We start from the raw sequence: 17,969 nt of genomic DNA, 5'->3' as shown, positions 1-17,969 counted from the left end.
CAAGCACACCAAGACAGTCGTGAAGAGGGAACGACAAAACCTATTCCCCCTCAGGAGACTGAAAAGATTTGGCATGGGTCCTCAGATCCTCAAAAGGTTTACAGCTGCACCACCGAGAGCATCCTGACCGGTTGCATCACTGCCTGGTATGGCAACTGCTTGGCCTCCATCCGCAAGGCACTAGAGGGCAGTGCGAACGGCCCAGTATATCCCTGGGGCCAAGCTTTCTGCCATCCAGTACCTCTATACCAGGCGGTGTCAGAGGAAGGCCCTCAAAATTGTCAAAGACTCCAGCCACCCTAGTCATAGACTGTTCTCTCTGCTACCACATGGCAAGTGGTACCAGAGCGCCGTCTAGGTCCAAGAGGCTTCTAAACAGCTTTTACCCCAAGCCACAAGACTCCTGAACATCTAGTCAAATGGCTACCCAGACTATTTGCTTTGAACCCCCTCCCCTCTCCACACCACTGTCACTCTGTTGTTATCTATGCATAGTCACTTTAATTAACACAACCTACATGTACATACTACCTCAACTGACCGGTGCCCCCGCACATCGACTCTGTACTGGCAACCCACTGTATATATTGTTCTTTTTTTACTGCTGCTATTTAATTACTTGTTACTTTAATCTCTTATTCTTATCCGTATTTTTTTAAACTGCAGTGTTGTCTAGGGGCTCGTAAGTAAGCATTTCACTGTAAGGTCTACACCTGTTGTATTCGGCGCATAGCCCACGAAGATCTCCTCCACCGCACAAGCTCGAGGGGTTAACATCTTCTGTGTCAGGCATATTTCATCCCTCTAATTTGTCCATAGCAAGTGCAGGGAGATATATATGTTACTGTGGTGATGGTTAGAACAGAAGTAGTAATTACATAGTCTGGTGGGAAAGAGGTTGAAAATGTTTGTCACAGTCATATTGAAAAACATCCCAATCCAAAGCCATTCATCTGACACTTTACTGAAACTGATTTATTTAGGGGGGGATAATAGCAACGTAAAACAGTCATTATCGTCCTGAGCTCTTTGAAGTTCATTATCTTAAGTTTTAAAAAAGCATTCAACTTTCTTTACGGCTCTCGATTTAAATCCTGTGTTTTACTGAATCAGTTACAGGAGATTTGTTTTTCAGGTCTACTCAGATCCTCAACAGACAGTCATCACAACCATTTTATAGACTAACATGAATAAACTGAGGACGTAGCTCAAAATATTTGTTTTAATTCAAACGCATTTCAAATTATACAAACGACTAAGAACCAGCTTGACAAATGTGATGGTTTACTATTCATAACATGCTTCTTAAAATATATAAAAAATGCTCCAAAAACAGTTCTGTACAATGTATTTACATTATCAACATGTACATACAAATTCCTTATTGAGAGGAATCGAAAGCACCAGTCCATGGATTCCAGCATGGGATGCAATGAGCATTTAAAACTGACATTTTGTCTCACTGCACTGAGCAATAAAATTAAGCCATGTAATAGAGTGGACACATTACATAACCGGCATTGATAGTGTTAACATGGTCTTTGAAAGTATAAAAGCTGACATGGTTGAGTCTAGACTTTAATGGTTAGAAGCATTTGGCAGTAAAGATGATCAAATTACTGAGAACAAGAGAGAGGTCCAAATACTGTGTTAAATGGCTGGTGCAAAAAGACTGACAACCTAAGAATAGCACAAAGTGCTGTACAGTATCTACAAACACTATCATAGAATGGGCTCTGGAAATCAGTAGTGACTGGAGAACGTTTCAGCAGGGCGCCATTGCTAGTCATCTTCACACTCAAAATCCAATTTCAATCCTTCATTTCAACATTTAAAAGTGTCAATATTGGAGAGATCTGTCATTGTAATGGTGAGCATAAAGCTGGCCCAATTATCGATCTTGCAGGACAAGTCATGTTCATTATCCTCCATCCTCATGCCAGCCTCTCAGGCTAACCCAACCAGCCACAGCACCAAGTGCAACTCAGTGCACAGACAAACACACCCCTCTAGCAAACCAGAACATTCAGATCAGGTGACCGTGTTGTAATTTTGCTTTCAGAGAGCGTACGCAGCTGGACCTACTTTGTTTGGCAATTCCGTGTATGAGACTGAAATCAGCTGTACTTAGACTTAAGGTCCACTCCTGTGGGAATTCCACAGTGGTTGATATTTGATTCTTTGGATCCTATTTCCATCCAGAAAAACAGGTAAGTGCAGTCCAAGGCACATGTTAGTGTCACAAAGTGGAAGTTGAGAGAGTTGATGGCCCTGACTGCTACACTATAGTTCCAGGTTTGGAGGAGCCCTCATGCCAGTAAAGTCTCTGGTCATCTGGATCCAAGCTGCAGTTGGTTTGGCTGTTGATGTAGGTTTCTGTTTGGTTCACATCTACATTGGGTCTGCAACACATACAGGATGTATACAGGTTAGGCTAGCAACAAAAAACTGATAATACAATCCAAGAAAAGAGACATCTCCACTGGTGAAAAGTTATTTGAGTAATTTAACCCTGGGTTGTTACTTCATTGGAACACAGCACTGGAGAAATTAAATGGAACACTCCACCTTTAAGAGAGTTATATCCCAGTTTCAAAATGGCAGGTGTTAGTTAGTGTGTTCCACCAGGATGAAACTATTCACACACCTTAAAACAAAGCAGATGGACAGATGAACAACAAGCATCAAACACACGCAGCATTCAAATATTCAAAATGCAGGGTCACTTGCCTTCTTCCACAGATACCACCACTTCCAAAGCTGCTGCCCCACCAGCCCCACCACCACCAGTGTACACCACCATAGAGTAAAGAGTACTAGGACAACCAAAGCAGTCTTGTGTTGTTGTTTTTTTAATGCCACGCACAAAATGAGTCACCACCAACACCATATAATCTGTGGCGGTAGTTTGTTTCTTCTCTCACCCTTTCTTTTGCGTGGGTGTTTAATTTCGGTGGTCAGAACTCAGTACCATGACAGGCACCAGAATCAAACCTCTCTAATGACCCTGTAGCCACTGCTGGCCCCGGCACCAGTCTATCACAGCTCCTCCACCCATACCCTGCTGTGGGACATCTGTGCACGAGAGGGTCAAAGGTCAGTGATAGTGATAATGGGGTGGGAGAGGAGACATCGGGGGTAACTGACAGTTTAAGTGGTGTATGTCTATGCACACCCCTTAAGAGAAATGTGACCGCTGGATGACAATTTGGTATGGTAGCTGAAAGAGATGGCAGAAATGAACAACAATCATAAAAGCCATGCAGTTCTCTTATCATAGAGAGGGAGAGAGAGACAGCCCAAACAAACAGCTTTGATACTAATTGAAAAAGAGAAGCCCAAAGCATAGAGCAGGACATTGTTTAAGCTCACTTAAAAAAAAAACAAGCAAGCAATGAAGTCACGCTGAGGACAGACTGGTAGCTGGTTACTTACTACTATCGTGGGCTACACTTAGCAAAGGAGACTTTACTAAGCCTCTGGCTTCTGTAGCTGTGGGGCTGGTGCAGGGGACTGGAGCCCTGGCCCTGGGCCCAGCCGGAGCCCACAGCCAGGGGAGGAGGAAGGAAAGGAGGAGAGGTGGTGGAGGATAAAGAGCTAGCAGGGACAAAGGCACAGCACCTCTGGCCATCAGGGATGTACCAAGAGTCCTTAGAGTGCTGGTAGGAGGAGCAAGTGGAGCCATATCTATGAAGAGAGCAGCCCAGTGGACAGTTAAAGCAGGAGAAGAAGAAGAACCATTCCTAAGGCCAGTAAGATGAAGAGCTAACCACTGGCTGCGCAGACAGACGCTATAATCCATTTCAAGCAGCCATGCTAATTGGTCTGCAAGTGAGTGAGCACCAACTATCAAACTGTTTCCAACACTTCTGGGACATATCATGGTCAGCAAGGGAATGTCAAGACACACAGGTCACAATGGTGTGTGGCCGATAAAACCAAAGAGAAGCTTCATTTTTTCCAGCGAGCATCCATTCTCCACAATGACACAGTCGTGGTGTTTAGCTCCATTGTTAATTAAGTAGGATCAGGGACAGCCAATCAGATACAGAGCTGAATTGGGACTAAGAATGACTTCTCTCACCTGTAGTGAGCGGTGCCGTAGGAGGGGTAAGGCTGCTGCACCGGTAGGGGCATGTGGAACTCTGACATACCCCCTCCTAGGTGACCGCGCCAGCCTCCTGCTGTGGAGGACTGCTGTGACGAGACTGGAACAGAAACCACAACAAAGAAAGGTTACAATAGGATAATTTATCTCTGAGATATAGAACGCAAATGAGTGACTGAATGTTAGCATTCATTGACATGCTTGAATGCAGAGAAGGCTGATGCATGTCATTTTGCATTGCCCATTTAAGTGAAACCAGATAATTGCCTTTGACTAACAGACTGGAATATCATTTTGTTTGCATGTGAGATGAGAGAGTTTGCAGGCTGTCTGTACCTGAGGAGTAGGATGTGTTCCTGCTGTGGGGAGCTGGCATGGTCTGGTAACCCAGGCTCTGCTGGGAACCCCTCTGGTTGTAGTCGTAAGTCTGTGGTTGCTTGTGGCTTGCATTGCGCTGGTACCAGCCTTTCAGGTGCTCTGCCACCAGCGCCTTCTGGATGTTCTTGGTCAAATGTTCCGTCCTGGGCAGAGCTTGACGGTTCCTGGGCGGCCTCAGGGTGGCGTAGGGGTTCTGAGCCATACTGTCCATCTCGTCGTCACCATAGCGACTGCTGTACACATCATGTCCGTGGTTGGCCGGCGCAGCGTGGTATGAAGGGTTAACGTTGTAGTGACCCTCTAACTCGTTGTTGTACATGTAGACTCCATTAGAGTAGGGCTCTGGCTCTGTGTAGCTGGGGTAGCCCGTCACATAGTAGGCCGTAGTGGTGGGTCGTGGTGCCCGGGGGGGCTGGTATGTGTTGTAGCAGGCATCAGCCTGTGCCAAGTTGGGCATGCTGCCCGTGTTGGCGTAGATGTTGCCCTTCCTGCCACGCCAGCGGTCCCTGGGGCGGTGGGTATGGTTCCCAGGCACTGTATACTCCGCGCTGGATTGGCTGGTGTAGGATGAGCCATCGTCCAGGACCTCTGTGCTGTTGCTGCGGCGGAACGGGACGAACGCCGGGGGTGTGGTCTCTTGAGACTGGGACTCCAGACTGCCACTCCGCTGGCGGAAATGCTGGGGGTCGTCATCTGACCTGGAAACGAACAACATCATGATGAACAACATGATCCTCCTTCTTATATACAGTGTTAGATTGATCACTACCTGACATAGGGTTAGAAATCCCATCTAGAAGTTATACAGAGGACAAAGGTCTAGACAGGATGCTAGTATAATTGGGCCTCCTGGTCGGTGTTGAGGAGCATCAGAGGCATCTTTGTAGGTGAGGGGTGTACGGAGGTCATGGAGGCCAGGGCCTGTATTCACAAAACATCTCAGAGTAGAAAATTGGTGCTGAGAACAAACATTTTACTCCTACTCTTACGGGTAAAAATAAAAGCTATACATGAAGGCTCTTTAGTAATAAGAGTCCCACCTAGTCGACATATTTAGGACACTTCATGAGCTGTCCTAACCAGTTAAGAGTTACCAGCAGGTGTCTTGATAATAGAAAAATGCAGCAAGTCAGTGGTTCCTGTTTTGATATTTCTACATGATCAACCCATAAATAATCTAAACCTACATGCAACAGTACCTCTTCCACTTTTGATAATGATTTCTTATGAGGCCTATTTCACATGATACACCTAAATACACTATGTTTTTCTTTCACTTATTGAATTACCTACATTATCATTTCAAGTTATCCCTTTGGAGCGCAACATCAGGTTGTTAAAACAGTCTGAATTGGGCATGCCTTAACGTTGGGCAGTTGAATTCGCCTTGATCCTAGGGTTATGTTAACTTGATTGTGTTCGATGAAAGTTAGATCTTTTAAACGCTGTATGCAACATTATCGGCAAGTGACTTGATGCCTACTGTGCCAAAAATATTTAGAGTTGTTAGACAGGAGTGACAAGTGTATTGATAAAACAGTTTTATTGTAAACATTCAGCTGTTAACAACAATCGGAATTTGTTAAAAAAGCCTTATGCATGCCAACATATTAGGGCAATAATAAAGAGTAGGCAAAGTGATCGTGTCAGGCTAAAATTACAAGCATTTTGACCATTGCAAAATTTGATGTACCGTCACATTCACCGGGGTTGTCTGAATGGTGCTATATAGTTCACAGAGTACTATGTCTCATCACGATTGGCTATTCCCCATCATTTGCAGCATGTCAATGAGAGTCATCACTATCTTTACTTTGCGGTACCTCGAACTGTCGTGATTAACAGTTGAATCATTTTTACAAGTTGATTTTACTCCTGGCTCAGAGTTTGTCTGAGCAGTCTTTAAACATTGTCCTAAAAATCTGCTCTGAGCTGGGAGATTCTTTGTCTTAAAACAGGTTTGAATAGGATTCCTAGGACCTTTCTGAGATGCTTTGTGGATACGGGCCTGACCTACCTGAACTGGATGCTGCTGTAGGCATTACGGGTGAGGAGGGGGGTGGGAGGCATGCTGTGTGCAGAGGCAGGCTTGTGGCTCGATAAGGCATCTTGGTGATTGTAGTTGAAAGGTTCCTGGACTTTGCCATAATTTAATCTGAAACACAGATAAGAACCATGCTTTTCACAGACTTGGAGCTTCTACCTTGATTACACGGCCTCTCCCTCTCCTCGCCACGCAAAACATAATATTAAAGCTGTATCCTTGTGTGCAGGGATTTCAGTCATCATTTTCACCTGGATGACTGTCATTTCATAGGTCATTGATCTTTCTCTTCATGGAACGGTAAACAAATAACATTACCAAACAGTAGCAGTAGAACTCCTGCTCTCCTCTCTCCCAGCAGCATATCATCCAAGTCATTTGGTAAATGTTCACGCAGTGAGCGAATACGTTCAAATTCAGAGTTTCCAGAGCAGCTTTCCGGTCCCAGACTATTTTCCCCTCCTTGGGATTGTGGTTTCTTCCTTAGCAGGCATAGACATGCTTACTGCTGTCTATTTCTTTTTTTACATGGAGCGTGTTGGGGCTGATAAGAGAAGGTTGTGGGGGCAGCAGGAGAAGAGGCTGGTAGGAATGCAGGCAGCTCTCCCTGGTTCTCCTCTACAGGTCTATACTCGCTGCTGCTCCCTGGGCCCCAAGAATAACAGTCTGAAACAGACTGGGTAACAAAACAACCCAGAGCCAGGAGAGCTGTCAGTGGCCAGGCCCGTGCAAGAGCTCTTACCTGTTGTTGGGGCTGAGGTCCTGGGACTGCTCGTGGGCTGAGGCCAGTCGGTCAGACTGGCAGTGGAGGCTCAGGGTTTCTGAGTGGTGGGGCCGGGGAGAGTACTGCACAGAATGGGACTGTTGCCTTTGGCCTCCCAGATCCTCGTCTAAAACACACAGGTGAACAGAAGGAACTGTCATTGTCACAGCCTGCTAAAAGCTATGGGGATGCTACAGATGTGAACAGAGAATTTAGCTAATGTATGTATGATATAACCTCCGCAGCACTCACCATCGTCCAGAGTAAGACTGTCGGACAGTGAGCTGAGTTCTGCAAGGTTCACATCATCTGAGAAAAGGGGAGAAATGGAGGTTAACACATGCTTGTGTTGGGCTTTTCATTAGAGGCCACATCTGATAGAAACCCATGTCCTGAAGTCTTCTTTCTTTCAGACTAGTACAGACAAGGCGCTTCTGACAGGAATTGTGATTCCTCAGTATGCTACAGTCAATCTAAACTGTGTTATCACTGTGACTGTATGCAATGTCTGGTTGTTGGTATGGCGTGGTGTAGGCTACCTGCTATGATTATTGATGCTCTCTGGGTGGGCTTTTTGCCCGTCTTGATCCTGTATTTGTTGATCTCCTCCTCAATCTCCTGCAGCTTCCTCATGGCGTCCAGGCAGTTCCTCCTCCTCTTCTTCTTCACCGTCTTACAGAGCTCAGCCTCGTTGGCTAGTTTCTTGGCCGCTTCCACGATCTTCTGCTGCAGGGCAAACTTGCTCTCCAGGTTTCTGAGATGGGGATCCTGCAGGACAAGAAGACACAGTAGAAACAGATGAGATTAGTAACTTGCACACAGGCACGCAGATCAGTGCAAAGGGGATATTCACAGAATAAAATAAGCATATTCATCACTAGAAATTCCTTATCCTGGTCGTATATAGAGAATGTCCTCCACACACACACAAACACACACACACACAATTAAAATGTTGCATTACAATGTCAGTCAAGTCTAAGATTTATTAGCCAAAAGAACACATAATATTTATGACAGCCAGTGCTCCCATCCTGTGACTCCTATACTAACCGCATCATAGGGGAAGAGGTCGTCCAGTTTGAAGGCTGTCCCCATGCGCCGACGCACCGCGGGGGGCTTTTCACCCGAGTCCAGAGGGTACTCTTTAGGCAGCCTGCCTGTCAGGTCCTGGAAAAACAAAAAGAGAACAATCAGCAGTGATATAATCTAATTGAAATTATTTCATTCAAGTACTGATGAAGATGCTTACAGCTTCTCGCAGGCAGATCTTCTTGAGCTCCTCTAGTTTCTGAGTCAGAGAGTCCTGCAAGTCCTTCTCTTTATTCTTTAGGTCAGCAATCTTCTCCTTCTTTAACTCCTCGCTCACATCAGAGTCTCCTGACCCTGCATCAGGCAGATATTCTATTAAAACCATTATGATCACTTCAATCTCATCTAATCAGCATTTGTCTTTATGAAGTCAATAGGACCAATATGTCCGTCAAGCATTGTCCATTGTTAGCTGATTGTTTACCTGCTGAGATGAGGGATCTGTTGCTGGCCATGATGAGCTGGTCTTTACTCTCCATGCTGGACAGCTTACTGATCCTGGGCGCTCCAATCTCCGTCAGGTCCATGGCGATGTCACCCAAACTTCTGGCCGTGGTAACTTTGGACTGGAGAGAGGGGGGAGGGGAAGAAGGAAAAAGAGGGAGACGGTAACAGTCACACACCAGTATTTATTCTTAAATGACTGCGCAGCGAGATACGAGCCCCATTTGATGCTTCAGCCCAGGCTGGGAAAGGAGCCCTCTCTCAGCACGATTCCTGGATGAGCACCATCTGCTTCTGAAAGGCTGAAACCCACCTGACTGCAGCCACACACTCATTCACCCCTCGGAGCAACTATCATAACTCACACTCAGCTTGTGTAACGACAGTAAGTTAAATAACCCACCAAAATATGCACCATCTAAACAAACACGTAAAAAAATGTCCTTCTGTGTTGATTAATCAAATAGAGCAGCAAGGAAAGTCGACATGAAATCAAGAATCCCCACAGCTATGCTTAGGCTATTCTAAGAACACTATAATATACATCAATTAAAATGGGGCAGATACATTAGGCCTGTCCCAGACAAAAAAAATCTTGGTCGATCAAGAGTCGTCTGTTCTTTCGACCAATCGATTGGCTATTCAGTAGGCTATTCTTTTGACCAATCGATTGGCTATTCAGTAGGCTATTCTTTCGACCAATCGATTGGCTATTCAGTAGGCTATTCTTTTGACCAATCGATTGGCTATTCAGTAGGCTATTCTTTTGACCAATCGATTGGCTATTCAGTAGGCTATTCTTTTGACCAATCGATTGGCTATTCAGTAGGCTATTCTTTTGACCAATCGATTGGCTATTCAGTAGGCTATTCTTTCGACCAATCGATTGGCTATTCAGTAGGCTATTCTTTTGACCAATCGATTGTGCTGGGCCTGGCTCAGACTTGCTGCACTGTGTAAAAATAAATGAAAAACAGCGAGTGACTGACTAGCACCTGTTGTCTCCCTCTCCTCCCTGCTGCAGTCACCACCACAGAACATCAGTGTTTATAGTGTTGTCTCTCTCTCCTCCCTGCTTCAGTCACCACCACAGAACATCAGTGTTTATAGTGTTGTATCCCTCTCCTCCCTGCTGCAGTCACCACCACAGAACATCAGTGTTAATAGTGTTGTCTCCCTCTCCTCCCTGCTGCAGTCACCACCACAGAACATCAGTGTTTATAGTGTTGTCACCACCACAGAACATCAACAGTGTTTATAGTGTTGTCTCCTCCCTGCTGCAGTCACCACCACAGAACATCAGTGTTTATAGTGTTGTCTCCACAGAACATCTCTCCCTCCCTGCTGCAGTCACCACCACAGAACATCAGTGTTTATAGTGTTGTCTCCCTCTCCTCCCTGCTGCAGTCACCACCACAGAACATCAGTGTTTATAGTGTTGTCTCCCTCTCCTCCCACCACCACAGAACATCAGTGTTTATGCAGTCACACCACCACAGAACATCAGTGTTTATAGTGTTGTCTCCCTCTCCTCCCTGCTGCAGTCACCACCACAGAACATCAGTGTTTATAGTGTTGTCTCCTCTCTCCTCCCTGCTGCAGTCACCACCACAGAACATCAGTGTTTATAGTGTTGTCTCCCTCTCCTCCCTGCTGCAGTCACCACCACAGAACATCAGTGTTTATAGTGTTGTCTCCCTCTCCTCCCTGCTGCAGTCACCACCACAGAACATCAGTGTTTATAGTGTTGTCTCCCTCTCCTCCCTGCTGCAGTCACCACCACAGAACATCAGTGTTTATAGTGTTGTCTCCCTCTCCTCCCTGCTGCAGTCACCACCACAGAACATCAGTGTTTATAGTGTTGTCTCCCTCTCCTCCCTGCTGCAGTCACCACCACAGGACATCAGTGTTTATAGTGTTGTCTCCCTCTCCTCCCTGCTGCAGTCACCACCACAGAACATCAGTGTTTATAGTGTTGTCTCCCTCTCCTCCCTGCTGCAGTCACCACCACAGAACATCAGTGTTTATAGTGTTGTCTCCCTCTCCTCCCTGCTGCAGTCACCACCACAGAACATCAGTGTTAATAGTGTTGTCTCCCTCTCCTCCCTGCTGCAGTCACCACCACAGAACATCAACAGTGTTTATAGTGTTGTCTCCCTCTCCTCCCTGCTGCAGTCACCACCACAGAACATCAGTGTTAATAGTGTTGTCTCCCTCTCCTCCCTGCTGCAGTCACCACCACAGAACATCAGTGTTTATAGTGTTGTCTCCCTCTCCTCCCTGCTGCAGTCACCACCACAGAACATCAGTGTTAATAGTGTTGTCTCCCTCTCCTCCCTGCTGCAGTCACCACCACAGAACATCAACAGTGTGTATTGCGCTGTCCATGTTGCTGAAGTTACAACATAATTACAGATATTTCTGACTGAAAAGTTCTATTCTCAAAATGCCTAATTTGTTTAGGAAAAACATTCCCTATTCCCTCAACACTTGCTCTCCTTACATGACACATGTATGCATCACATGCACGTGACCAATAGGGTCTGACTTATAGCATATCATAATATGTAGGCCGTCATTGTAAATAATAATTTGTTCTTAACTGACAAGCCTAGTTAAGGTTAAATACAAAATAATCACATCAATAAATTGGTTATAACAAACTCCTAACACAAAATGGATGCAGAGGAAGTGCCAAATAAACTCGATACCAGGGAATGTTCACCCGTTGCTTATTAGGAAAGGGAAATTCAGACGTGTGGAATAAATTTGACTTGTTTTTGGGACAATTTGGAAGAGTGTAAACAACACAAAATAAGTTATAAATAATACCAGAGGCTGGTCTAACAAACAAATATTGTAAAGCATTTAATACAGCATAGTAAAGATTTTAAAAAGCAGAATTTGTGAAATTGTTTATCTAACATGTTGTGGTTGCGTGAGGCTTGGTGCACACAGAATCAGTAGGCTATTAACACAAACATCCAGCAGAAGAAGGATCAGTCTTATTTCTGGAGATATATATGGATGATTTATAAAGCCAGGCACATTTAACAGTTAGGCTGTTGATTATAGACCTAATTAAGTTGGGGTTTCCTTTCTCCTCACTTTTCATAGACAATTAAGTCAAGTGCTGTTTTCCTGTCTCCTAACCGCTGCTACCTCCGCCGCATTGTTCTCAACACCAATATGCTGGTTCGCTTTGCAACTATGCACACAGCAACATGGTCTAGGAAACGCACTGATATTTTTCAAAACCACGGACAGCGACCACTATCCAACATGGGAGACAGCGCATTTGTTATAAAATACAATATTTTTTTTGTGTTGCACCATTATTCTTACATAATATAACCATAAACAACTTCAGTAGTATGTCTTACACTGATGGACTGTGCCATCCCAACAATGGATCAGTCCACTCAGACAGGTCTTGTACACCATGATTTAACAAAAACATTTTTTCCTACTGCTCGACTAAAGAAATCTTGGTCGACCAACAGCCGATCGACCAAACAATCGACCAGTCGACTAAATTGAGTCAACCATAAGAAACATGTTAGCAAACAGAGGAGTAAAGGTTAAGACAAGAACAGTAGCACTCAGATGTGGAGTGGAGTGAGAAGGAGCGTGGTGGGGGTGACAAGGCCCTGATAAGGCTAGGAACAGCACAGAGGCACAGATGCAGGTAAGGGGATGAGGGTAGGAGAAGAGCAGTAGTGCTGTGCTGCTGACACACTCACTTTGCTCTGCTTCCTGTCCAAATAGAACTGATGCTGACTGATGGCCATCACCCAGATGGTCTTAATCAGAGAGTGGCTGGCATACCACGTGTGAATGACCAATCCAGTCTGCCCGAAAGTACGCCTGGAAACTATCCTTCTGCGGATAAAAAGAGAGACAGACACAATTTTAATCCCTCATGTTACTGCTAGGTAGGAGTCATTTCATCTCTTTAATCCAAACTGACAACACAACAACTGAATACCTGGATATCTAACTATAGATACACTTTTAATAACATGATGGGTACTGATATCAGAATCATACACAATCAGAGATTAGAAAACAATTCCTTGCATAAACTAATCTCATGACTGGTTCTGTAATTCAATACATTGATGGGGGAGAGATGCAGTGTTGGAACAGAGATGTTTCATTCCAACCAAGGTGGCTAGCAGCACCATATTAAACATGTGATCCAGCACTGAGGCTGGAAGTGCTGTAATGTCCTGAGAACACTGACTGCAGCAGTCCTTTACAGCAAGAAGGAAGGCCTTCATTCGACACTAGCAAGATATTGTATTGGAGTCAGCTCATTGACACTAGGCTCTGAAATTATGCCTGTTATGATTCAGAAAGGCTAGGATCAGAATAGAAGACAACAGATTCCTGGGTTGAGTTCAGTAGGCACCGAACATTTTGAGGTACTAAAGAAACTGACCCTACAGAACACAACCCAGGATCACTATATGAATCCAGTGTCTGTTCCATCTCACCTGTCAGGGTCGTTCACCTCTACAGCAAATTTCTTCTCACGGAAATACAAATTCTCCAGCTGCTTCCACTGAAACAACTGCAGGGAGAGAAAACAGGACACACCACTTAGTAAATAGTCCACTGGACCATGCCCTGTTTGAGTGAGTGGCAGACCTAGAGAGATGTGCTTTGATACATCCGTATTTATTCCAAGCGGCTTGAGGCATCCAATGTGTGGAAACTCAAACACAATGCCACTAGCATGGAAAGACACTTGTTTAGTCCCAGATACACCAGCCTTTCTCAACGTTAACAATAACAGTAGCAGCTGTGCACAGAGGACAGCCACTCAGTCAGGTGGAATTGACTTACTACTCATTAATGAAGCCTGTGTAGAGAGCAAGACCTGCCTAGCAAGAAGCCTCACATTTCATTCTATCCTGGAGGGAGAGCACTGAAAACAGGAGGAGGAGTGGGGTGAAACATCTGCATACAGCAGAACCGGGCTTTCTTTAGAGAGATTCTGAGCTCTTTTCGCTGAGAGCGATGGACTCTCCCTTGGTCTGGCTGTGTGAGAATCCACCACTGGCACCAGGGTCTGGGGTGTAGATTTATGGCACATGACCCTTAACTACAATCCTCAGCGAGAAATCTAAACGATATCACAAGCAACCCAGCCCATGATACTGTGTACTGCTCTTTTTTTTTAACCCCACATCCCCTATGGACTGAGAACTGATTTTAGTACATTGAAGTCTTGGTAAAAATGTTAATAACACAATAGGGAATCGTATTCTTCTAAACAGGTTCTACATGTTTCCAGTATAGTATACACCGCAGTCACTGCTTTACAACTGTGGATTGTACAGTACATTAACATACAATTACTTACAGGTAACCCAAAAACAGAATGACAACAGCAACTCACATGAATATATCCTGAACTACCTAGTCTGGTAATAGGGGGCTTACCAGGGCAGGTTTTAGTGCTTTTTAAATCCCGGGTGAATTATCAGGGTGGTATTGAATCCCCTGGCCAAGTTTCCAACAGGGCTAGAGCGTCCTTGAACAATACATTCATCTGTTCTCAGGCAGCCAGATAGGTGTTGCAAGAGTGTCAGCTGAGCAGGCTCCGCCTCTCTCCTCCCATTCCCTCTGACATCACAGACACCTCACTCTGACCTCGCCCACCTTGCACTGCTCTGCTCTCTCTCCTTTCCTCATGAATTTGCTCTGTGTAACTCACTCCTTCTCTCACTCTATCACAATCTTCCTCCTCAGTCAAACCAGATGAACAAGTTGTGCATAGAGAGGTATTCAACCTCCTCTCCTCTTCAGTGAAAAGACCACTATGACCCCCTTTCTTTCAGTGTGTTTCCCTTCATCCACAGATCTTAGATTAGCCCTCCACAGTCATAACCCTTTGTGATGTGTTATCTGGGTTCTAAAATACCATGCCAACCCCTGTTGTTCAGAGTGCTATCAATTCCAGCCTCCCACCGCTCCCCAAGACAAATATTTCAGGAATCTACTACTTTGGTCTAATCATTAATAGCGGGCCCCTCTTCACCTCCATGTGAATACAGGACAGCTCTCGGTCAGCTCTCAGAACTGGGCCCAAGCTGACAAGGAAGAATCTCTCACTACACCTATAAAGTCCGTTATTAAAACCAAAGGAAAATGTCAAACTAAATTTCTGCAACTCACAAAGCAAATGCTGTAGCCAATAACAGTGTATTAGATGTCAATATTTCATAAGATGTTATTTCATGCTTTAAGTAAAGTGATCCAGACCATTTCTCCATTGCTGCTCCAGCCAATACTGTAGGCCTAGCCTAATCAATTAGATCCCCAGTATAACTGTGGATTGGGAGCATGGTAATTAGTGAACAATGGGAACCAGCAGGTTCCACACTTCCCACAGACTCACCCCATTGTGTGGGAGACCCCTCTCTAATTCACAAACCCCCTGGATACTTACTACATACAGCACATTCAGAAAATAAACAGAAAACACACATTCACATAACTAGATCATTAGACAGTTTCAAAACACCACACATACACACATAACCATTTTAATGAGTGCTCATGTATGGCCGAAGGTAGTAAGTGCCAAAATATATCAAGGATGTGTGACACACCTTTAACTCTGATCACAAGAACCCACTTACTATTTGGACAGAATAAACAGTCCAAGCCAGTGCTGCCAAACTGCATTGCAGAGAAACCACCACCAAAACTAAACATGAGGTGAATGGTAGAGAGACAGTCCAGTCATCTGGAGAACAGAACAGTAGTTCCCCATTTCAATCTCGTTTATTTCAGATGTTAGCGATTTCTCTTCTCATTAGAGCCCATGCCAAAATACCTGTGGTTTGAGATATTCCCAGAACATTCTGATGCAGACCCAACCCTGAACCCACAACAACCTCCCCAGACTCCCCCAGGCCCTGTGACGTGATGGAGGAATCCTCTGAGGAAGATAAATAAAGTGTGTCAAAGGTCGGGACTTACACGCAGGAAGAGAACCACCACACCCTTCTCATACAGTCACATGGTACGCTGGTTCACTGAACATTTCCAGCAAAGGCATGACGAGAGAGAATGCTACAGTCCACTACAAACACACACATTAATTAAGGCTCTGGTTTTAACCTATTATATACGGTGGTGAAAGAAGTGTGAAGAGGGCTTTTAGGGAATGGAGCCGCATGGTCCTCTGACACAGCTAGCCTTGGATTTTAGCACCCGTATAAATATTTGAGCAGCCTTTTATTGTTCCAAGATAAAAAATTAAGGGTCTAATCATATATGATTATTACCATTACAGAAATGATTTTACCCTTACTGAGCTGTGCTTACATTGGTTTTATTGGTTGACCATATAACTGGACCTGCAAGTGATTATAATACAAGTAAGTGTTAAATGACTTACTGATAAGAGGAAGAGAGAGATGGACTGAAACAGACAGAGACACGGAGAGAAAAAGAGAGATAGAGTGATAAAGCCCTTTGAATTGAAATTGAGAGAGAGAGAGCGAGAGACTGAAACAAACAGACAGAGACACACACAGAGAGCCAGAGCGAGAGAGAGAGCGCTCTCTATATCACAGCCATTTGCTCCTCAGACCATCTTAGAAATAACTTTTAATTTAAAGAAGGCCTTTGTATAAAATGTGGTGCTCTAGCATACATTTTATTCTCCTGTTGGTTACTATTGAGATTTTGGAAAAAGCCCCAGTTCTCTTTTACCCAACAGACAGGGATAAGAAGTTGTGGTTCATCCCATCCATTAAGTTGTGATAAAGCTGACAAGAGGTTAAACTACATTAGCTTCTTTCAGCGCATGTCACTGAAGTCTGGGAAAACGTCAAGAATCCCAAGATTCCTCACAGGACGATTGGACTGCTGCAGTGGGATTCCTTTTCTGCAGCCCCCCCTCCAAGACCCCTTCAGACCCCCACACTTCAAGACCTCCTCAACCCCCCCACCCTTCAAGACCCACTCAACCCCCCTTCCAAGCCCCTCACACCCTTCCAAGCTTCTCACAGCCTTCCAAGCCCCTCACACCCTTCCAAGCTTCTCACAGCCCCCCTGACAAGGTGATTGTGTTTTATTGCTTGATCAATTGTTTGCTCTCTGAGAGAAACACACACACACAATGACAGGCAGCTTTGCATAATGAGCTCAGCATGCTTGGAGAAGGGCAGAGGGGGGCTGCGATGAATACAAAGGTCGCCAGCCTTGATAGGAAGCACTATCAATATTCTACCAGATGACAGGCCCCTCTAGAACAGCAACAAGAGTTGTGTACTTAAAAAAACATATTACAAAAGTCCACCGTTTCACCAGGGGTCTGCTACGGAGGAGTTTTGGCATGGGTGCTCCCTCCCTCCTTGTGTGGTTGGTGGGCCTGGGTAGAGCATAGCTCTCTCTCAGAGCTGAGCCCCTCACAGAGACCGCCCAGGCTGGCTTGGTGCCGGCTCATCCAGCCCCAGAGCCCTGCCTGCTCCCCATCCTGCACCATAATTACACCTTCCACTGGAAGGGCTGCTGAGAAAGGAGCAGGGATAGGCTGGGTTTAATATATGGGACACGCCCAGTAATGCCTTGGCATTCACTGGAACAGCATTCCCAGCTGTGTCAACAGGGATCCAACATGTGAACAGGTAAGAGACATAGTAATGAAGTGGGCGGAGGAAAACACACAAGAATAAATTGTAACTTTTTTACATTTAAGGCCAAAACTGTAACTTTAGGTTTCATATTGGGAATCACAGTCATGATTATTTCAATCACACCCTAAATGAGGAATGCCACAATCTTATCACCATAATCCAGATACTATCACACCCACATTGATAACAACTTTCCCTCCCTTTACCCTGGCCAAGAACACAAGCTTCTTGTTGCCATTATTTACAGTTTGGTGGATTATTAACCAGAGTGGAGCTGGTTGTTCAGTTAGACCATAAGGAGAAACAAGTCACAGAAGGCCAACCTACCTTCCGAGGTTTCAACTTGTCCCGTAAATCGTACTGTCCAATGCCTTTATAGCTGACTCCCAGCCACCACGGCAGGCCCTGCTTGTCCTGTTGGGAAGGCAAGGCAAGGCACACCAGTCATTAGGAGCAGCTTAAGTGGTACATTTTTAAAAG

At 45.0% G+C, this 17,969-nt stretch overlaps 1 protein-coding gene across 7 annotated transcripts in view; it reads right to left on the bottom strand.

Annotated features, from left to right (window-relative positions):
• Nucleotides 1–1,208: 1,208 nt before the first annotated feature.
• frmd4ba (FERM domain containing 4Ba) overlaps nucleotides 1,209–17,969 on the bottom strand; it is a 79,017-nt gene continuing 62,256 nt past the window's right edge. For 2 of the 7 annotated variants that reach the window (XM_035777298.2, XM_052526640.1), the window contains exons 11-24: nucleotides 17,817–17,903; nucleotides 13,329–13,405; nucleotides 12,573–12,711; nucleotides 8,810–8,951; nucleotides 8,546–8,679; nucleotides 8,347–8,463; nucleotides 7,833–8,061; nucleotides 7,546–7,602; nucleotides 7,273–7,420; nucleotides 6,504–6,641; nucleotides 4,445–5,184; nucleotides 4,085–4,208; nucleotides 3,436–3,687; nucleotides 2,262–2,402 (exon numbers count right to left, since the gene is read on the bottom strand). In XM_035777298.2, the coding sequence (XP_035633191.1) occupies nucleotides 3,438–3,687; nucleotides 4,085–4,208; nucleotides 4,445–5,184; nucleotides 6,504–6,641; nucleotides 7,273–7,420; nucleotides 7,546–7,602; nucleotides 7,833–8,061; nucleotides 8,347–8,463; nucleotides 8,546–8,679; nucleotides 8,810–8,951; nucleotides 12,573–12,711; nucleotides 13,329–13,405; nucleotides 17,817–17,903 (2,382 nt within the window). In that variant the 3' untranslated portion in view covers nucleotides 2,262–2,402; nucleotides 3,436–3,437. Of the gene's footprint in view, nucleotides 3,076–3,435; nucleotides 3,688–4,084; nucleotides 4,209–4,444; nucleotides 5,185–6,503; nucleotides 6,642–7,272; nucleotides 7,421–7,545; nucleotides 7,603–7,832; nucleotides 8,062–8,346; nucleotides 8,464–8,545; nucleotides 8,680–8,809; nucleotides 8,952–12,572; nucleotides 12,712–13,328; nucleotides 13,406–17,816; nucleotides 17,904–17,969 lie in introns of all 7 variants that reach the window. The other 5 variants (XM_052526642.1, XR_008144404.1, XM_052526641.1 and 2 more) reach the window with 5 other exon arrangements.

The sequence above is a fragment of the Oncorhynchus keta genome, chromosome 10 (assembly GCF_023373465.1).
Source record: "Oncorhynchus keta strain PuntledgeMale-10-30-2019 chromosome 10, Oket_V2, whole genome shotgun sequence".
NCBI classification, from domain to species: Eukaryota; Metazoa; Chordata; class Actinopteri; order Salmoniformes; family Salmonidae; genus Oncorhynchus; species Oncorhynchus keta.
The sequence above is the reverse complement of the archived record's forward strand: the minus strand, read 5'-3'. Positions and strand labels throughout refer to the sequence as shown.